The sequence below is a fragment of the Cervus elaphus genome, chromosome 12 (assembly GCF_910594005.1).
Source record: "Cervus elaphus chromosome 12, mCerEla1.1, whole genome shotgun sequence".
Classification (NCBI taxonomy): Eukaryota; Metazoa; Chordata; class Mammalia; order Artiodactyla; family Cervidae; genus Cervus; species Cervus elaphus.
In genome coordinates this window covers 72,469,921-72,493,021 of record NC_057826.1, presented here as the reverse complement: position 1 = coordinate 72,493,021, position 23,101 = coordinate 72,469,921, and the positions used below count along the sequence as shown (strand labels likewise).

The 23,101-nt window shown below is 39.2% G+C and overlaps 1 protein-coding gene across 1 annotated transcript; it reads right to left on the bottom strand.

Annotated features, from left to right (window-relative positions):
- Positions 1–858: 858 nt before the first annotated feature.
- Positions 859–1,812, bottom strand: LOC122705662 (olfactory receptor 4F15-like). The gene has a single exon (XM_043921081.1). It carries the CDS (start codon positions 1,810–1,812, stop codon positions 859–861), a length of 954 nt encoding a protein of 317 aa, XP_043777016.1.
- Between the last annotated feature and the right edge of the window lie 21,289 nt (positions 1,813–23,101).

The following is a 23,101-nucleotide window of genomic DNA, read 5'->3' as shown; positions in this document are numbered from 1 at the left end:
CTTTCACACACAGCTGGTGCCCACGGATAGCCCTCCGATCACCTGCTCTGGGGCACCAGGCCTTGCGTTCCTCGCTCCCTCAGGACCGTAACAACTGGAGAGACAGTTCTTGGCAGGCTGCCACCTCCAGGGCACCAGACATACAGAAGACTCACCCACCTGTCTTTCTGTGCTCATCTTGTCCTGGAGCGTCAGCCTGAGCAGCGGCTTCAGGTTTAGTTCCTGGAGGGGCCCATGAGGGACTTGCCTCCAGGGAACCTAGGCCAGTGCAGGGCATCTTTCTGCTGTCCCTCTGCCTCACTACAGCTCACTGGTATCTCCCAAACAGGAGCTAATACACGCATCTGGAGCCCCAGTTTTTGTGCTTCCCACCCAGGGAACACTTCCAAATCACCTGACTCTGGTGGACCTTGGGGCTTATGCTGTGGCCCCTCAGGACTGAATCTATTTCATACATTAAATGCTGCTGCCTGAGGGCCTAGCTTCCCATCAGCCTGAATCTAGGATCCTCCCCTTTGGAACACTGACGGGTCTTGGCACATCCTCAATTCCTGGGGACCATTAAAAAGAAAAGGGCTGTTTGTGCACTCACAACTGTTTGAGAGACAGCCAAGAGTTAGGGCAGGGTTGAATCATAAGCTTCATCACTTGCACAGGCCCACTCTTTCAAGACTGGGAGAGGGGGCAGTTTTACCTAATGCCTAGAAACCAACACAGAGAGTAGCAAAAATAAAGAAACAGAGGCATATGTTGCAAGTGAAAGGAAAAGATAAAACCTCAGAAAGATGGTCCCTTCTTCATAAGGAATGGCTGTTAGGGACAGAAAGTCTATCAATAGCCACTTGTTAATTTTTTGTTTCAATAAAACCATCTAGTGATTTTTTGCCTAAAAGTCATAAGCTGACAGAACATTCTCCTCATTGCCATCTTCATCTCTCTGTTCCTGAGTGTGTAGATGACTGGATTGAGAAAAGGAGTTAAAACTGCATCAAATATGGCTAGAAATTTATCCAGATGTGTTGAAGGAGAGGGTGACAGATAGAAAAAAATCAGTGGACCAAAGAACAGAATCACCACAATAATATGAGCTGACAGAGTGGAAAGAGCCTTGGATGAAGCACCTGAGGGGTGTTTCTGAAGAGTGACCAAGATGAATACATAAGACAGGATGAGCAAGAAGAAAGCACCCAAGGAAATGAATCCACTATTAGCAGTGACCATGAACTTCAGTTTATAAGTATCTGTACAAGCAAGTTTGATGAGCTGAGGAAGGTCACAGTAAAAGCTGTCCAAGACATTAGGGCCACAGAAAGGCAAGTGTACCACAAAAGCCAGTTGAGTCAATGAGTGAGTAAGACCAATAGTCCCGGCAACCACTAAAATAAAGATGCACATTCGTGGGCTCATGACGGTCAGGTAGTGGAGAGGCTTACATATGGCCACATATCTATCAAAGGCCATGGCGATGAGCAGCACCATTTCTGTGCCTCCCACAGCATGACTAAAGAAGATCTGAGCTATACAGCCCCGAAAGGAGATGACTTTTTGCTTCCTGAAAAGATCACAGATCATCCTGGGTGCTGCAATAGAGCAAAATATCAGGTCAATGATGGAGAGATTTGCTAACAGAAAATACATTGGGGAGTGTAAGTAAGGGTCAGATGTCACAGTAACCACAATAAAGAGGTTTCCCGTCATACTTAACATGTAGAAAAGACAAGAAAAGCAAAAAAGAAGAAGCTGGATCTCCCAGGAACTGGAGAGTCCCAGCAACACAAACTCAGACACCACAGAGTGGTTGCCTCCACTCATTGATTCCTTTAGTTGTTCATTCTCCTGTTACCTAAAGGAAGAAAATGAGACAATTAAAATTAATACTGTTACATTACTGCCATTTATGGAAAAGTGCATACATTTTTAAAGTCAAATATTACCTGAGAATTTCACCAAAATCAAATATTATCCTTTTAGTCATTATTCCTGTACTTTCATATGACAATAACTGAGTGCCAGGTGGCCTTGCTAACACAAGGAATGGTGAGCGATCTATGGACTGGTACCCAGAGGTGCACCTGATGAAAACACAAGCAAAGGGTCTTCAGTGTTAAATTGCTTTATCAGTATGATCAGTGTTAACCATACTCTCCCTGATTATTATATGTAATAACTAATCATATATACTAGATAGGCAAAGAAGATTATTTTATGACAAAAAGATTTGTAAGATCCTATGATTAATTTCATTGCTTAAGCCAGAAATGATCCTTCCTTATTTTATACTTCCCAAAATATTTTTAATTCTTTAGCATCCAGATCAAATGGTACCTCATCTGTCTAACCTTCTTCATAACATACCTATATATCCATATTTACTTACTCTATTTACAGTTGGTCACATGTCTACTTTCTTCATATAATTAAACTACCCAAGGTTATAAATCATCATGCCTTTAAATTTTTATCCTCATATAATATCTTGCAAATATTTGCGGTGGAAAAAAAATATTTGGGAATGATTTGACTAAAATCTTTCCTACATATTAACTCATTCCCTTCAACAATATTTATCAAGCACCTACTATGTACCAGGAGTAGTATGAACACTAGAAATAAAGTCAAGAACAGAAAAAACACAACATTGTAAATAAATTTTATCCCAGTAAAAAGAGTTCCAATGATATTATTAGAATCAAGGAGATTATTAGAAGCTATTGCAATAATCCAAGCAAGAGATGATGGTGACTTAGATCAGGGTGATAAGGGGTCGCAAACAGTAGGACACTACTGAGCAACTGAACTGAGCTGAGTGAGACAATGAGATATGGTCACAATCTGGATATATTGAGATGATGCATAATGAAATGTCCAGCACTATAAATCACCCTGACAGTTTGGAGACTATGAAATAGTGTACTTCATTGCAGAGTTTTTATATGAAAATAAACAAGAAAGACCCAAATCTATGAAATTAAGGAAGTTGCTGATAGAGTAAATATATATTTAGTCACCAAATTTAATAAGGACTGTACAATAAAGAGACATTTGAAGCTTTAAGAACAGAACCTGAAGGAAACAAAATAATCTTCTATACAACAAGTAAAAAACTATGGAACTCAATAGCCCAAGTAGTGATACAGGCTGAGAATGTTGTCATAAAACAGTTGGAGCTTTTGCATTATATATATCATAAACAATATATTAGCCACCTTTACTATAATACATGGCAAATGGTATAAGATAGTCATTCTCTTTCTGTGTTATATGTATTCTTTCTGCCAAGACATCTAGAGTTGTAGTAGAAGCTTGTATGTACTTAACTAAAGACCCCCAGATGTAAACATTGGACTATTATAGCCAAGTGTCTATTGTACCTCTATTTAACTTAACTCTGCATCTCTAAGTGAAACAGAGAAGATCCTCCCCGCTAACCTCTCTTTATAGCTATATAACCAAGGTGAATTAAACAATCAGGAATAGTTAGCTCTGAAAATATAGAACTAATAATTGCCCACACTATAATAGAACAACTCTGCCGGCATTGAAACCTACTAATCATAAGAAACCTCAGCAAAAGAAAATTGTAGGTTCTTCCCACTTTCACCCATGGCCAATAGTTAAAGAATCCCTATACATACCCAGTTTTATAGGATCAAGTAAGGAGGGGGAAGTAGTTGAAGCTATAGTCAAACAATTCCTTGAATGTTAGAAATAAAATATATAAAGAAACATGACATTTCATCATAACTCTCCAAAAGCTGAAGGAAGATATGCTTCAATATAAAATATAAGAGAGAAAGCAGCACTGGAGTGTCAATAACTAAAATGATGTAAGAAAAGGAAAAATATTAATAAGAGATTTATATTATTATTATCTCCTACATGAGCAAATCATTGCTTACACTGGGTAACTCTCATACCCAGTTAGATTTAGTAGAATACTATTTATTTTAACCTTTGTTAAACCTTTGTTAAAATAAACCTATTGCCAACCTTTGTTAGTGACATAAACCACTGAAAATCTGTGCCTGAAAAATTACTAATATAGAGGTATTAATAACCTCGTTTAAAAGAAATCAAAGATTTTTTGTTTAAAAGAAGAGACACATACCCCTCAAAAATCTACTTTGCTGAGTGATTACAAATTCCAGTTCTTCCCATCCTGATCTGTATGCTAGCTCATTTTTAATAACTTAACATTTAATAACTACTTTTTAAAAAAGCATTTCTATTAAGTATCTCTGCAGTCATTTCAACAGAAATTACATAATCAAAAAGAAAAACAACAGTAGGATCTAATTAGCTGTATGGCTGAATAATTCATGGCTGAAGATTTGTCACATGAAATAACAAAATCACTGTAGAGCAAAAGAAATCAGTCATGAGATATGGTGAATAATTTCCTGAAACATAAAATCTCCTTTTGGGGTTGAACTATGAACTACACTGCAGAAGTGTATTGGTAATAATCATAGGTGGGAGAAAAGGGAATGTATTCAAAATACTTCTGCAGTGTATGTACCTTTATTGTAGGACTTATCAAATGCAGGAAAATTATGCCCTCTTAAATCTCTGTTCTTAAAGCAATGTGCTCACTGAGGATGATGAAAAACTTCCCCACAGAGTACATTTAGCAATGTCTAAAAACATTTTTGGTTATCGCAACTGTGGCGAAGTGTGTTGGGAAGGGAGAGTGAAGTTGTCACTGACACCTAGTAGGTAGAGGCAAGGGACGCTGGTAAACATCCTATAATGCACAAGGTAACAGTACAGCCTGCCACGACAAAGAATTAAACAGCCCCAAATATGCCAAGGTTGAGAAACCGTACATAAATGATGCATTTTTTCAGGGAAAGATCGGAGTCTTATATTTGTCTACTCTCCCAGGCCCCCCACTACCATTCGCATCACAAGACGTGACTCTATTAGTGTCTGTTATTAGTAAATGACTAAGTGGATGGGTAGGTGGGTGGATGGATGGATGGACAGGTGGATGTAGAGAGGGAAGGGTGATGACCAAGTGGACTGACAGATGATGGAAGAGAAGCAAAGGAAGAAAGATCTCTAAATAATGGTTAACTAGTTATTTTTTGAAAGAGTAGGAGCAAACAATGAGCCATACTCCATATAAATGTAAACTTTGTAGAAGAATTCATGATCTCTTCATACACACACACACAAACACATTGACCACATTCCTAATCCATTCCTTAATTTTGTAGATATTTTCGGAGCTTTTCTAGGCATTCAAACAATAAATCTAGGAAATAACATATTAATGTCCCCAAGGATTAGACAATAAGAAATGACAACTATTCACATTGCTTTGTAAATTATTTCTTCTGATCACTTTTTGGGAGCAGCAGCTACCTATTATGTAGGCATTTAAGCAATTGGGACTTTTGATTTCCTAAAAAGTAGCTCAGTCGGTAAAAAGTCTGCCTTTTTAGGGTTTGATTCCTGGGTCGGAAAGATCCCCTGGAGCCGGAAATGGCAACCCACTCCAGTATCCTTGCCTGGAGAATCCCGTGGACGGAGGAGCCTGGCGGGCTACAGTCATGGGGTCGCAAGAGTCAGGCACGACTAGTGACTAAGCACAGCACACAAAAAGCGAAATAAATTTGGAACATCAGGTACCGTCCAAGTACAATGAGTCTAAGTGAGGTACATCAGAGGAAGAACTGGATAAGGAAAGAGGAAAAATGGGGAGTCTAGAAATGAATCTGATGTTCTAAATAGGAAAGGAAGTAAATAAAGAACTGAATACCAGAAGACATTATCATGGATTGGGCTTGTGTCTTCAAAGATAAGAGTTGCCCCTGGTTGAATACACAAACCCAGGGAAGGCATAAAAATGCTCCTCAAAGAGTGATACTGAGCTGTTTTTTGCTCTGAGTTAAACTGAGCTTGCTCTAAAAGAAAACTTTGAATCTCTTGTTCTCCAGGACTTTCATGGACTGCCATGCTCTTCTCAACTAAAGGTCATTAAAGTTACAACAACTCTTTAACATCTGCTCTCTAAACACTATCACTGTTTTGAAGATACATGTGGGTTTGGTCTCCTAGAAGAGATTCTCATCCATTTCATGTTTATAGTTGAAGAAAATGAAGAGAATAGGTGTCCTACTACTAAATCCCATAGGATTTAGTGTCCTACTAAATAAACCAGTAAGTATATAAAGAAATTTCTGATCCAGCACAAATAATACATCACTGGCATACTTAAATCATCAGAGACATAACACTTAAATATTTAGTATCTCTCCGGTTAGGCTGTCCCTATGCTTTATTAATTCGACAGTCTAAAACTTCTCTGCTTTCCAATGAACTTTCTAGTTCTCCAAGTCTATGTCTATTTATCTGTTGCTCTGTGAAAGTAAGATAGAGACATTGTCGAGAACCCGTTTAAATAAATCCTACTGTCCTTGAATTAAGTAACAATTAAATTGTTCCTTTCACCTTTCTGCTTAAGATCAATTTTCATACCTCTGGATTCCTAAACGCGTTATTTTTTTCTAAATCTTAGGTATTTTACATTGTGATGGCCAAAAATAAAAAGGGAAAAAATAGCTAAATGCCCAACAAACATGGATAATAGTAGAAGGATTAATTTTCCTTCAATACCATTATAGCAGTTTTTCTAAATCACAGCTGAAAACAGTAGGTTAGTAATGAAACATGCAGACAGGATCAAGTTTGTTCTCAGAAAGACAAATGATCAGTCTGTCCTTCTCCAGATTCTGTGTACATCATTTAATTTTAGCCCCAAGAAATACCATGGAGAACTAGTCTCCAGGGGATTTTTTTCCTTTTTTCACTTTTCTATAAATAGAGAAATAAAACAAAATAAGTGATCTTGCCTTCTAACTTCTGAGGTTACTAATTTCCTTCACTCTTTTCAAAATGGTTAATGATGTAAGAAGTAAATAAACTCTTTTCTAAATCATCGCCTGAACTCTCAAGTGACTTGCCTATGCTAAAGACATTGCATTGTGCTGACCTTTGTGTCCTCCATGACAGTAGTTTCCCTCTGGAAGCCTAAGACACATGTCTAAGGACCACATAAAAATCAAAGTCAGTTATTCACCTTTCTCCATAATCCATAGTCCTAATGAGATCTGCTTCTTCTTCCCTACATTATAACTTATCTAACCACAAGTAAAAATCCATTTGATATCTGCAAATGAAGCTTTGCCCACTAAGACTATTTTTCTGAAACCAATAGTCAAGTTTAATTTTTTCCTCTTGTTAACTGGACTTTTCATTTTTCCACCAACCTCTTCCCAGACCACAGCATCTTCAGAGAGCTGAAGTACCTTAGTAACTGAGCTTATGTTTGTGCCATTGCCATTTTATAAAAAGCTGAAAGAATTAAACGAGGTAATTAATTAACATCTCTGCAGAATAGCGACCAGGTGATGCTGCATATACTTACATTTGTTCACTTGGCTCATGTGGTCAGGGGAATTATCTCTAGAACCCGATTGGTTTGAAATAGACATCTGAAAGAAAAATCTTATAATGAGTCACTGGAGAGGAAACAAAACTGACTGGCTGTTTTAGAACATCAGCTTTGGCAATTTTATCTGTCAATGATTACTGACTCATTGGTGATTTAAAATGAGGCAGAAGGCCTGGGGATTGTGAAGACAAATCAGAATCATGTGGACTTCACTATACATTTCAATCAGCTCAAACACCCATAATATTGAATAGGCAGGAGAAAATGCTTGAACCTCTTTCACATTTTAAAAAATGGCATTGAAGAGAATAATAGGGTGGACCATCATTCATGTTAAGCAGTCAAAGAACCTGAGATCGGAAGGACCAGGAGACAGAGCTTCATGGACAGTATTTCTAGCAGAAGAAAAGCAAAGTCTGCCTCTTCTGCTCTTCAAAACCTGCTCAAAGCTCTCCTCTTCCAGAACCCTCCTAGGAATGACCCCCAGCAACATATCCAGTATTCCATCTTTTTGGCAAGTATAAGACCTTCATCCAAACAAACTCAACAAGAAAAATGTGCATAAAAATAAAATCAATGCAAATTTTACTTTATAAAAGAATGATTCATTTGAACATGCCCTTTTAAAAAGCGAGTCTTCTAGTTCTTATGAAACAATGTATAGCACAGACTGATCTCAATAAATGTTTGATATAAATGAATGATGATTCAATTAGAATGCAGGACACAGATCCTCAATTCACTTCGAAAAGAATCAAAAATGTGTTGATATGTGGATAGATGGATGGGTATGTTACAAAGCAAGTATGGTAAAATATTTTCTCCTGTTTTATTGAGATATAATTACATGTAACATTGTATATGTTATACACATATAACATATATAAAGTATACAACCTACTAACTTGGTATATGCATATATTACAAAATTATTACCACATATGTTTAATTAAATCCATCACTTCACATACAAATTGTTTTTTGTAATGAGAACTCTTAAGAGCTACTCTCTTGGCAACTTTTAAATACTGATCTCCCTCAACTTACAATGGAGTTGTGTCCCAATAAACCCATCATAAGTTGAAAATATCTGAATCAAAAGTGCATTTAATAGACCTAACATACAGAACATCATAGCTTGGCCTATTCTACCTTAAATGTTTGCAGAACACATACATTAGCCCACAGTTGGATAAAATCATCTAACACAAAGTCTATTTTATTATAAAGTGTTGAATATCTCACATAATTTATTGAATCCTGTACTACAACTGAAAAATAGAATAGTTGTATGAGTACAGAATGGCTAAGAGTATATCAGTTGCTTGCCTTCACAATTGTGGAGCTGACTGGGAGCTGTGGCTCACTGCCACTGCCCAGAAGCACAAGACAGCTTCATACCACAAATTGCTAGAGCAGGAAAAGATAAAAATTTAGAAGTATGATTTACTGATTGCATATTATGTCCACACCATAATAAAGTGAAAAAACTCTGTCAAACCATCATAAATCAGAGACCATCTGATATAATACAGTACTGTTAACTATAGTCACCACTCCTGTGCATTAAATTTCTCAAGCATATTTATTACATAACTGAATATCTGTAGCTTTGGACCACTTTCACCCTTGTCATCCACCACCCACCTCTGGTAACTCACCAGTCTGTTCCCATTTCTATGAGTTCAGAGCTTTTTTAAGATTCTACATATAAGTGAGATCATGCAATATTTGTCTTTCTCTGTCTGACTCTTTTTGCTTAGCATAATACTCCCCAGGTCCATCCCTGTTGTCACAAATGCAGAATTTCCTTCCTTCTCGTGACTGAACAACATTCTGCCATGTGTACATACCACATCTTCTTTCTCCACTCATCTGTCAGCACACATTTAGGTTGTTTTGATGTCCTGGCTATCGTAAATAATGTTACAGCAAACATGGGGGTACAGATATCTCTTCAAGAGAGTGATTTCTTTTCCTTTATGTATAGACCAAAAAGTGGAGTTGCTGGATCATATAAGGCTTTAGTTTTAATTTTTTGAGGAAATTCCATACTGGTATTTATAGCCCTTTACCAATTTACATTCCCATTACAGTACCCAAGGATTTTCTTCTCTCAGTATTCTCACTAGCATATGTTATTTCTGATATCTCTCTTACTTATAAGGTTTAGGCAGGGTTACAGGAACCAAGAAAGGACTGTAACGGATCCCAGTGCTGGCAAGAGCAGTAAGCTCTTATCATCCCTGGGGCTATAAAGACATGGGGAAGGACTGGTTTATGCAACGGTGGATGCCATTAAACAGTATAAGTGTATTGCCATTGAACCTTCTGCTGAGTCTGAAGCCTGCAGAACTAGCAGTCTGGAAGGGAAATGCACATGAACTGAAGGCTGCTGCTGCTAAGTCACATCAGTCGTGTCTGACTCTGTGCGACCCCATAGACGGCAGCCCACCAGGCTTCTCCGTCCCTGGGATTCTCCAGGCAAGACCCCTGGAGTGGGTTGCCATTGCCTTCTCCAATGAAGTGAAGGAGACCAAGGATAAACTAGAATTGTGTCTGTCTCTCTTTGCTTCCAGTTTTGATGATGCAGGTGACCTGCGGAGCAAGCTGACACTTTTCATCATAAACATGCACTTGCTTCTGGCCCAGGACTTTGAGAAACTGAGGTGGAAATCCAGCAGAAGTGAAAGGAGCTGAAGGCCCAAGTTGCCCCACATCAGCGAGGTGAGCCAGCCGCATGCATGAGTTATAACGGTACTTTCTCTGTCTTGGCCTTGGTACAAAAATGGTACTGCTTCACTTCCTTCCTCCAAATCTCAAACTTTTCTTGTGGTGAATCCTAATGTGAAACATACATGGAAGGAAATTCTGGGAACAGGTCTGGTTTAACTGAGTTGCCACAATATGAAGCCATGACAGCAGACTAGTAATTCAAATTCATTGTGAAATATGTATCTATTCTTGCTAGGGTAAATCACTGCCTCTTCCATGAAAAAAGAGGTCCAATGTAATCCATACGTTGCGAGGTAGCTAGCTATTTTCCCCCAGAAATGATGCTGATTGGTTTCCTCTACTGGCAGGTTGGAACTCTGTGATGGAGGTACACAGATCAGCTTTGTTGAGGGGAAGTCTGTTGAAGGAAAGTATTGAGCCCGTCTATAGCTTCCATCCCTGTTACCATGGCCTCTTTGCACATGTGCTCATTAATCAAATCCTGGAGTGGTTAGGGAGCTAACTGAAATTCACTGGATGGTTATTTAGTCCATCTGATTATTAAGACTCTTTTTAATGCCCCTTGGTGGACATTTTCATGAAATATCTTCATTGAGTACAAGATTTAACTAACCAATCTAGTAGGCTGTTAACACCACTGCACTTATTCATGTTAATACATTACTCTCTAAATCTCAGGTCAGTACTTATATGTTAATAAATTCTACTTTAGTTTCATATTTTGTCTTTTTTGGCATAATAATTTTAAAATGCTCTCACATACGTGTTCTCCATACTCTGGACCATATTGGCAAAATCCTACTATTCTTTTAGTATGAAACTGTATATTATCAGAGGATTATACAATATTGTAAATTGTAGTTCTCTATCCATATTAGGTTGGGACTAACACTCTTTATGGTACTAGAGACAACTGCTCTGGTAAAGCCAAAAATATATATTTTATGCAAGGAAAAGTTGGTTCATTCAGACTTGTGTGGTGGTGATACTCCAATAATGTTTTGGGATATTGAATGTCTATAACATTTTCTATCAAGGAACATTTTAGTTTTATCAAATGCTTGCTTTTATAAGGTAATAACAAATATTTCAACATGTGTTCTTATACGTGTGTGCAAATGCTTCCAAAGGCTATATTATAAGAAGTGGAGTTTCTAGGGAATACTATATGCATAATTTCATTTTTAATATATACTGTTAAATAGTTCCATGGTCAAATGAAGTTTCATGACTATAACAGTTTAATTGGTCAACAGAAGGAATTTATTCAGGTATTCAGTCATATGAGATGCTTGCCAATTAAGGCAAAGGATACATTACATTACCAAACAGACACAGCTTACTGATGCCTTCCTTTCCGCTGGATTTATGGACCCATGACCAGTAAGGCCTCTAACTACCAGATCAGAGGAGCAATGAGTGTCATCATTCTAGTGCTTATATCCCTATGAACCCAAGAATACTTCATCAACATCAGATTCTTTTGTATGTCTCTTGAGATGATAGGGACCTATTCTCTATCAGATGAAAGATGATAGAGAATTTGATTAGTTGACTTTTTTTTCTGTGTGTTTGTTTTCATTTTCTCAAACTATTTTTTTGTTTTCTTTAAAAATATACCAAATTTGTTGAGAGTTTTATCAAGAATGTGCACTGAATTTTATCAGATTCTTTTTATGCATCCATTGTGATGATCCTGTGATTTTTATCCTTTGTTTTGCTAATGTGGTGTATCACATTGATTGATCTGTGAGTATTGAAACATTCTTGCATCCTTGGAATAAATCCACTTGATTATGGTATTATTATCTTTTTTCAGGTATTATTGAATTCAGCTTGTTTTAATTTGTTGAGGGTTTTGCATCTATATTCATCAGAAATACTGACCTATAATTTTCTTTTTTTGCAGTATCTTTGTCTGGTTTTGGTATCAGGGTGGTAGTGGCCTCAGAGAATGATTTTAGGAATGGTTTCTCCCCTTCAGTTGTATGGAGCAGTTTGAAAAGTGTAGGTATTAGTTCTTTTTTTTTCTAATTAATTACTTCAGGGAGGTAGGATTCCTCCCTGAAGCTGTGCAGTCCTAGACTTTGGTTTATTGGAAGTTTCTTAATTACAGATTCAAATATAGTTCCAATAATGGTCTGTTCAGATTATCTATTTCTTCTTAATGCAGTCTAAGAAGAGTGTATATTTCTAGGAATTTATCCGTTTTATTTAGGTTGCCTAATTCATTGGCATATAACTGATCATAGTATTCTCCTATTGTTGTTTGTACTCCTGTGATACCCATTGTAGCTTCTGCTCTTTCTTTTTGTCGGCTGGGTCTGCTCCGTTTTTCTTAAAAAGCTTGGATAAAGGTTTATTCATTTTGATTATTTTTCAAAAAATAGCTCTTGGTTTTGTTGATTTAATTAATAATTACCATGGTCACCATCAAAGTTTAAGGAGACAGAAGAGTTATCTAAAAATTCTGGACAGACTCTGTAGATTCATTATAATGTAAGAACTGGATCTGTACTTGGCTGCCTAGAAACTTAATGTTCTTAGCATTTCCAAAAGTAACCTCTCTTAGGGAAAATAACTTCTGATAACCAAACTTACAATATGCTAATGTGTAGCCTATAGTTCCTATTATTAATCTATAATAAGAAAGAATGTCAAGGGAATTCTGTGTTGGAAGTCTCTGTTTAGCTCATTCTCTGTGTGTAGTGATACAGTAAATTGGATTATAATCAGAAAATTGCAGTTATGTCAGTAATCTCAGTGTTTAAGGACATTAAGTAACATTCAGAATAACTCGCTATGTACCAGTTAGCAGTGGAGACAAAATGATGAATAATATACAATTACAGATTTCTAGGATACTACTGTCTAGTATGGGGCTTCCCCAATGGCTCAGCAAGTAAAGAATGTACTTGCAATGCAGGGGATGCGGGAGACTTGGGTTCAATTCCTGGGTCAGGAAGATCTCCTGGAGGAGGGCCTGGCAATCCACTCCAGTATTCTTGCCTGGAGAATCCAATAGAGGAGCCTGAAGAGCTACAGTCCACAGGGTCACAAAGAGTTGGACACAACAATAAAAAGATCTCTCCTATAAAATTAATACAAGACATTATCAAATCTCTTGATTAAGTAACCCAGGGAATAAACAAAGGCTGAATAGTTTCATCTTCATCATCATTGGTGAGATATTTAACGAATATTTTACAAGCACAGCCTCATTTATCCATAACAACAATTATCAGGAGCAAGCACTACAATTTACCCCCATTTTAAAAGTGAAAAAAAAGAAAAGAAAGCTTAAAGAGTTAAAATGACTTCTCTATCAGTTTGCCTGAAGTTTCCCTCTTATAGGAATCATAATCCTTTAGTTGGACTAGGATGTAAGACATGGTCTTATTTCTTGTGGAGAGTACAATTTAAGGAATGTGTGCTTTACATTAAAGAGACAAAATCTAGTATACTTTTTCAGAATGTCCATTGAGCTGTTATTTCATAACCGTGGGGATACGGTTTGGCAGAAATGGAGGTGGGGTGATTGTCAGAGAGATAGGGCAGGCATGTTGATCTGGCTGCCTTGTATGGAAAGGTCATTTTACATTATGCTTCATCTTTTCTCAGATCTTATGTAGAGTTTTCTATTTAGTTTAAACCATCTCGGGTGAAGGGGAAGGAAACTAATAATAAATGAGCATCTACGGACTCCCAGGGGTTTCACTTATGTTCTCACTTGAAGCTCATCAGTTCAGTTCAGTCGCTCAGTCATGTCCAACTCTTTGCAACCCCATAAACCGCAGCATGCAAGGCCTCCCTGTCCATCACCAGCTCCCAGAGTCCACCCAAACCCATGTCCATTGAGTCGGTGATGCCATCCAACCATTTCATCCTCTGTCGTCCCCTTCTCCTCCTGCCCTCAATCTTTCCCAGCATCAGAGTCTTTTCAAATCAGTCAACTCTTCGCATCAGGTGGCCAAAGTATTGGAGTTTCAGCTTCAGCACCAGTCCTTCCAATGAATATTCAAGACTGATTTCCTTTAGGATGGACTGGTTGGATCTCCTTGCAGTCCAAGGGACTCTCAAGTCTTCTCCAACACCACAGTTCAAAAGCATCAATTCTTCTGTGCTCAGCCTTCTTTATAGTCCAACTCTCACATCCATACATGACCACTGGAAAAACTATAGCCTTGACTAGGCGGACCTTTGTTGACAAAGTAATGTCTCTGCTTATTATGAAGCTCGTAAAACACCATAAAACCTCACAAGGTAGGCTTTTTTGTCCCCACTTTATAAATCAAGATGCTTCAGCCAAGTTACATACCTAGAAAATAATCTAGTTGGAGTTAAAACCCAATCCTGTCAAATGCTTCCTCAAAAACTTTTGCTGCAAGTAGCAGAAACAAGAGGGGAGTTGTTTTCAGGCAGAGGTATTTTGTGGGCGGGCCAGCCCTCTGAGGCCATACGGTCTCTCATTTGTGCTTCTTTCTAGGTGCCACCCCTCCAGCTACCTCACTGATTTAAGCGGCCAAGCCACGTCTGGCTGGCTTTTATTGACATAAACCCTAGATTTTGATACAGTAAGTTCTAGATCTACCCTTCCACTTTCTTTGGGCCTTCTGTCTATTAGCTACCCGCTCTCACCCCTACATCTTTAATCCTTTTTACTGGTTTCTTTGTGTTGGTATTCATGTATCACCACACCTCTCCTATACTTAAACACAGAACAAATGAAACCTGTCCTTTGAGTTCACTTGACTTCTAATTATGGATTAATCTCTGTATTAATCTCCTGTGACTGCCATTACAAGTCTGCACAAACATGATGGCCTAAAAAATAATAAAAATAATTTACTTTCTCAATTCTAGAGGCCAGAAGTTCAAAATCAGTTTCATTCAGCTGAAACAGGTGTTAGTAAGGCCATGCTCCCTTCAGCTGCTCTAGGAGAGACTTATCCTTGCCACCTCCAGCTTCTGATGGCTCTGTTAGCCTATGGTACCATACCTTAGCCTATGGTAGCATTGTTCCAATCATTGCCTCTGTGGTCACACTGCTTCTTCCTTTCCTGTGTGTATCAAATATCATGCTTCTTATCTCTTATAAAGACACTTAAAACTACATATACGGTGCACTTGGATGAAAAGTGAAACTAAAAGTCACTCAGTCGTGTCTGACTCTGTGACCCACGGACTACACAGTCCATGGAATTCTCCAGGCCAGAATACTGGAGTGGGTAGCCTTTCCTTTCTCTAGGGGATCTTCACAACCCAGGGATCAAACCCAGGTCTCCTGCATTGCAGGCGGATTCTTTACCAGCTGAGCCACAAATGAAGCCTGTCTGCTTGGATAATCCAAGATCATCTCCCCATCTCAAGATCCTTAACTTAATCACATCTATAAAACTCTCCTTTATTTATTTATTTATGTCATTTTAGGTAAGGTTCACAGGTTCCAGGGATTAAGATTTATCTTTTAAGGTAGGGGGAGAGGGCTTTTTTTAGCCTACCACAATATATATCTTTCCTATTCACAAGCAAATACCTTAAGAGAGTCTTACACCCTTGCTGGGACCTTGCTACTCTTCCTTGCTATTCTTGGTTAATGATTTCCTTGATATTCATTTGGTGTTTTTCTTTCTTGATTTTTGAATGAAATTCAACATTGCTGATAACTTTGTTCTTTCGAGTGCTGGTCTTCCTGTCACTCTTGTAGCTTCCTTTCTCATCTGGCACCTTGCTGGGTTGCACCACACAGGCCTGAAAGCCCTGTTCTTGCCCAGCTTCAAGACTGAAGAGCCCCTAGTCAGCTACAGAGACATGACTGGTTAAGTGGGTGGGGGGATCTTGCACACCCGAAGCAAGGTGCTGGGGCAACCCCCGGCTGTGAGCAGCAGGACAAGGCGTCAGTCTGCTCCCAGGGCGGGGAGAGGGGAGATTACCAGTTGTAGGGTAAATGGACATCAGATTGGCTAGTACGTTACTAGGGAAACCAGAAGAAGGGCACCCCTCTCACCACCCCTTAGATAGGCAATTGGAAATAATCATTAGCTGGGAAAGGACACAGGAAGGTCATTCAGGTGAGTAGGATATAGGTGAAGTAGGCACTGGTCAAGCAGGAGACACAGAGACAGCAAAAGAACAACTGTTTTGAATGACCTGACCATACACACTTTCTCAGTATTCTCGGTCACTATTTCTTCTCAACAGTATTTATAGGGTTATAAAGCAGAAACCAAACAACATTGTAAAGCAATTATCCTCCAGTTAAAAAAAATAAAAGGATTATTTATTGGGTTTTTGTTCCTCTGACTATACCCTAAACCCTGGCATTCTTTAGGAATTTCAGTCCTATTTTCTTTTCACTTTAAATAATCTCCTTGGGTGAATTTATCTTCTTCCTTGGCACTTATATCCTTGTGACGCCAGAACATAAGTGTTGAACCCAAATATCTTCACTAAGCTACAGCCATATGTTATATATCTAGCTGCCTCCTTCATTTTTCCACTTGGATATCTGACTAATAACTGAAACCCAACTTGTCCCAAGTAGAATTTATCACTTTCCTCTTCAAAATCAGCTTCTATACCATTTCCTGTCTTAGTAGATGTCACCACAATTCATTTAGTTTAGATATCCTCTTCATTGCCTCCTCATCCAGTCAGTTACTAAGGCCCATAATTTCTACTTCCTAAGTATTTTTTTAGTCTATTCAATTATTTCACAACCTAAAGTCACTTTTCCAGTTCAGGTACCACTATCAAACTATTGCAATAGTCTCTGAATGGATTTCTTTGTAGGTATGAATCCCTTCTATCCATTCTCCATCTATCTACCAAGTATTCTTTCTAAAGGTTTTAATCACACCACTGTCTTAAACCAGTGCTCCCACTGTCCTCATGAGGCAGTTTAAATTCCTTAACATAATTATGAGGCCCATCATGCCTGGTCCTTGTTTCAATTCAGTGAAGTCACTCAGTTGTGTCTGACTCTTTGTGACCCCATGGACTGCAGCACACCAGGCTTCACTGTCCATCACCAACTCCCAGCGCTTTCTCAAACTCATGTCCATAGAGTCAGTGATGCCTGCCAACCATCTAATCTTCCATCAACCCCTTTTCCTCCCACCTTCAATCTTCCCCAGCATCAGGGTCTTTTCCAAAGAATCAGTTCTTTGCATCAGGTGGCCAAAGTATGGGAGCTTCAGCTTCAGCATCAGTCCTTCCAGTGAATATTCAGGACTGATTTCCTTTAAGATAGACTGGTTGTATCTCCCTGCTGTACAAGGGACTCTCAAGAGTCTTCTCCAACACCACAGTTCAAAAGCATCAATTCTTCAGTGCTCAGCTTTCTTTACAGTCCAATTCTCACATCCATACATTACTACTGGAAAAACCATAGCTTTGACTAGACAAATCTTTGTTGTCAAAGTAATGTCTCTGCTTTTTAACATGTTGTCTATATTTGTCATAGCTTTTCTTCCAAGGAGCAAGCATCTTTTAATTTCATGGCTGCAGTCACCATCGGCAGTGATTTTGGAGTCCAAAAAAATAAAGTCTCTCACTGTTTCCATTGTCTCCCCATCTATTTGCCATGAAGTGGTGGGACCAGTCCTTGTTTAGTCTTCAACCTTTTCTTTTTCCCCTCCCCCATCTCAACTTTATGCTCTTTTTTCTTAGAAACCATTGAAGGATTTCAGGCAGAGTGATGACAAGATACTAGCTTCAACCTAAATGTATGTTTCTGACTTCTGTCTGAGGAAAAGATTTGAGGGGATAAGAGCAGGATGAGGGCAACCAATTAAAGACTTGTGATTACCCAGGGGCAATAATGTTTATAGCAATTCAGATGCTTAAATGTTGTTGAATTAGGGATATATTTTGGAAAAAGAAATAAAGTTACTGTGAATTAGCTTTGATTACAATAGAATGTTCACATATTAAGTGAACCAACTAATTAGAAAAAGGACTTTTCCTGAAGCCCTGCTGGTTTCTTATGACACAATTAATAATCACAGATGCCATACGTTCAGTTCAGTTCAGTCGCTCAGTCATGTCTGACTCTTTGCGACCCCATGGATTGCAGCACGCCAGGCTTCCCTGTCCATTACCAACTCCCAGAGTTCTCAAAGTCATGTCCATTGAGTCAGTGATGCCATCCAACCGTTTCATCCTCTGTCGTCCCCTTTTCCTCCAGCCTTCAATCTTTCGCAGCATCAGGGTCTTTTCAAATGAGTCACTTCTTCGCATCAGATGGCCAAAGTATTGGAGTTTCAGCTTCAACATCAGTCCTTCCAATGAACACCCAGGACTGATCTCCTTTAGGATGGACTGGTTAGATCGCCTTGCAGTACAAGGGACTCTCAAGAGTCTTCTCCAACACCACAGTTCAAAAGCATCAATTCTTCAGCGCTCAGCTTTCTTTGTAGTCCAACTCTCACATCCATACATGACCACTAGAAAAACCATAGCCTTGATGGACCTTTGTCAGCAAAGTAATGTCTCTGCTTTTAAACATGCTATCTAGGTTGATCATAACTTTCCCCCCAAGGAGTAAGCGTCTTTTAATTTCATGGCTGCAATCACCATCTGCAGTGATTTTGAAACCCAAAAAACAGTCTGTCACTGTTTCCAGTGTTTCCCTATCTATTTGCCATGAAATGGTGGGACCTGATGCCACGATCTTAGTTTCCTGAACGTTGAACTTTAAGCCAACGTTTTCACTCTCCACTTTCACTTTCATCAAAAGGCTCTTTAGTTCTTCTTCACTTTCTGCCATAAGGGTGGTGTCATCTCCAAGGAAACCAGATCTGAAAGAGACACATGTACCCCAATGTTCATCACAGCACTGTTTATAATAGCCAGGACATGGAAGCAACCTAGATGCCCATCAGCAGACGAATGGATAAGAAAGCTGTGATACATATACACCAAGGAATATTACTCAGCCATTAAAAAGAATTCATTTGAATCAGTTCTAATGAGATGGATGAAACTGGAGCCCATTATACAGAGTGAAGTAAGCCAGAAAGATAAACACCTATACAGTATACTAATGAATATATATGGAATTTAGAAAGATGGTAACGATAACCCTATATGCAAAACAGAAAAAGAGACACAGATGTATGGAACAGACTTTTAGACTCTGTGGGAGAAGGCAAGGGTGGGATGTTCAGAGAGAACAGCATTGAAACAAGTATACTATCAAGGGTGAAACAGATCACCAGCCCAGGTTGGATGCATGAGACAAGTGTTCAGGGCTGATGCACTGGGAAGACCCAGAGGGATAGGATGGAGAGGGAGGTGGGAGGGGGTATCAGGATGGGGAACACATGTAAATCCATGGCTGATTCATGTCAATGTATGGCAAAAAAAAACCACTGCAACATTGTAAAGTAATTAGCCTCCAAATAATAAAAATAAATGGAAAAAAAAAAAGGTGGTGCCATCTGCATATCTGAGGTTATTGATGTTTCTCTCAGCAATCTTGATTCCAGCTTGTGCTTCTTCCAGCCCTGTGTTTCTCATGATGTACTCTTCATATAAGTTAAATAAGCAGGGTGACAGTATACAGCCTTGATGTACTCCTTTTCCTATTTGGAATCAGTCTGTTGTTCCATATCCAGTTCTAACTGTTGCTTCCTAGTCTGCATACAGATTTCTCAAGAGGCAGGTCTAGTGGTCTGGTATCTCTTTCAGAATTTTCCACAGTTTATTATGATCCACACAGTAAAAGGCTTTGTCATAGTTAATAAAGCAGAAATAGATGTTTTTCTGGAACTCTCTTGCTTTATCGATGATCCGGTGGATGTTGGCAATTTGATCTCTGGTTCCTCTGCCTTTTCTAAAACCACCTTGAACATCTGGAAGTTCACGGTTCACGTACTATTGAAGCCTGGCTTGGAGAATTTTGAGCATTACTTTACTAGAGTGTGAGATGTAATTTTCCAGGGGTCATGTATGGATGTGAGAGTTGGACTGTAAAGAAGGCTGAGCGCCAAAGAATTGATGCTTTTGAACTGTGGTGTTGGAGAAGACTCTTGAGAGTCCCTTGTACTGCAAGGAGATCCAACCAGTCCATCCTAAAGGAGATCAGTCCTGGGTGTTCATTGGAAGGACTGATGTTGAAGCTGAAACTCCAGTACTTTGGCCACCTGATGCGAAGAGCTGACTCATTTGAAAAGACCCTGATGCTGGAAAAGATTGAGGGCAGGAGGGGAAAGGGACGACAGAGGATAAGATGGTTGAATGGCTTCACTGACTCGATGGACCTGGGTTTGGGTAAACTCCGGGAGTTGGTGATGGACAGGGAGGCCTGATGTGCTGCAGTTCATGGAGTTGCAAAGAGTTCACATGACTGAGCAGCTGAACTGAACTGAGATGTAATAGCAGACAATCAATGTACATCCCTGTTGTATAAGGCACTACTAGGTGGAATATATAACATATAAAATGGACAGATATCAGTATGCCTTCTACACAGATGTTTATATGGTGATGGCCACAAATGTTTTCAGTTGTAAATGAATGGTTTTATAGAGAAACCTTCCCCATATTAATTCGTACACTTTATAAACCTAGACTTTGACTATCTTTTGGTTGGTGAAGAGAATAATATTTGAAAGAAAGTGAAAGTGTTAGTCACTCATTCATGTCCAACTCTTTTTGATCTATGGACTGTTATTGCCCACCAGGCCCCTCTGTCCATGGGATTCTCCAGGCAAGAATGTTGGAGCAGATTCCCATGCCTTCCTCCAGGGGATCCTCCCAACCCAAGGATCAAACCTAAGTCTTTTATGTCTCCTGCATTGACCTCTGGGTCCTTTTCAACTATTGCCATCATTTTAATAAATGTATCACACACTATTTAATAAACAGGTACAGAAATCAAGTTTAAAAATAAAAATAAGGCCATCAAAACACCAGGCTGTAGGATCTGCTGAGTACTTGTGTGTCACATTTACCGTAACACTCCAAGTCTCATTTTTTCTGATCTGCTTGAGAAGCAGGAAGTTAATCTTTTCCTGGATTCTCTCCTCCAAGTGTTCTTTCTAGAGTTCTCAAGGTACTCTGGGGTAAAGATTCTCATCTAAGAGGTGTAGACCCTTTGTTCTGTTGGCCATGCTGGAGCCATTCTTCTACTTCAGGGCAGAGACCAGTCTGTGGTACATGGCTCTCCTTGACCCACTGCCCTCCTTTTTCAAACTTGCTGATCCCTGAGTTGCCCATATGTCATGGCCTGAGCCTTTGTGGCCTCCTCTGTCCTGCCCACCTTTTTGCCTGGTTTATGTTTCTCATAGCCTCTTCTGGAGGAAGGGATTCCCGTGGAGCAGACTGGGGCTCTGGTTGTGCAGGTCTTTCATTTGCCTCACAGTCCCATCATTTTCAGAGAACACAAGGATGTGGAGGACTCTGAGGACAGTGTGGGAAAGGATAGAGAAGCTTCACTAGAGAGTGGTCAGCCATGCCTTCACTCTGAACTAGTAGTTACTGCCCACTCTGCTCCCCGCCAGGCCTTGCCACTTAGTCTGGCCTACTCTGCCAGATGTCTTTTACTTTTGTTAATATGATGACATTCTCTCCAATGGACACTCAAGCTCATCAGACAGTCATCTGTGTATGTCCAATCTCATTTATTGACGGTGACAAGTTTTCCCAAGGACCTGTAGGCTCCTTTCAAGCCAAGTAATGTTACCGTATCTCTGCTTTAGTAGACTGTTGGGAGGCTGGTTGGCCCCAGGTACAGAGGGTTCTAGGTCAACAGCTCAACTGAATCTCATATACAGTGACAGGATAGAAACTTACTTAAAAAATTAAAATTACTTCTTACAAATCTGTTGAATCTAAGACAAAAGCAGGAATGGCAGACAGCTGATGATTCTTTGATTTAGTAAAAACTGGAGCAACAGCACCTTTGAGTCTTAGAGGACATATATCAATTCCCATGTTAAACTGATTTCTGAGACTTAGCCGATCAACACAACTCAAAGTGGGTAGTCATGTAGTTTCTAGTTGATTGACTAAACATACATACAATATTTTTCACCTCTTCCTGCTAAGAGGTGTAGTCTATTTTCACACCCTTAAATCTTGGCCTGGTCTTCTGCTTTGTGTGACAAATGGAATGTGGCAAAGATGATGTTGCATGAATTCCAGAATTTAGGTGTAGGTTGCTTTGCAGCTTCTGCTTTTGCCCTCTTGCAGTGTTCCTCATCACCAAGTAAGGAAGTTTGGCAGGACAACTGAATGATAAAAGATCCCTTGGAGAGACTGTTGTAGCTAAAAGTCAGCATTAAGGGCCCCAGAGATGTGAATGACACTGTCTTAAATCCTTCAAGCCAAGTCAAGCTGCCAGGTAACAGATGTTCCATAACTGCATGGTATAGACACTGACCCATCATAACATGTGCTTTCCAGAGTTGGAACAGGGTCCTGAAGAATATTGCTTTTCCAGGCATTAACTTTTAGTAGAGAATTCATAAGAAATTCTGGGGAAAGATCTTGGTGACATGTGGAACTTGAAAGGACTTGTGACAGTGGTTATATTCTAATCAGTGGGCACATATTATAGAATTTTAACAATGACTTTAATCAAACAACTGTGTTCCAGCTGAATATTAACATTGTTGCCATTTATGGGTTGAAGAAATTGGAGGAAGAGTCATCCAATACTTGTGCAGTCTTATGCAGCAGCTTGAAAACACTGGAGGTAACCTGGGTGTCTGTCATTAGGTAATCAGACAGACAAAAAGTAGTGCATACCCACTGTGGATTACTATGCAGTATTTGGAGTAATGGACTGAATGTACGCATACCAACATGGGCTAAGTGAACAAAGAATCGGAGCAATATGTACAAAAATCTTTTATATGTAGATACATACAAAGCAATATACATGTTTTAGGGTAACAC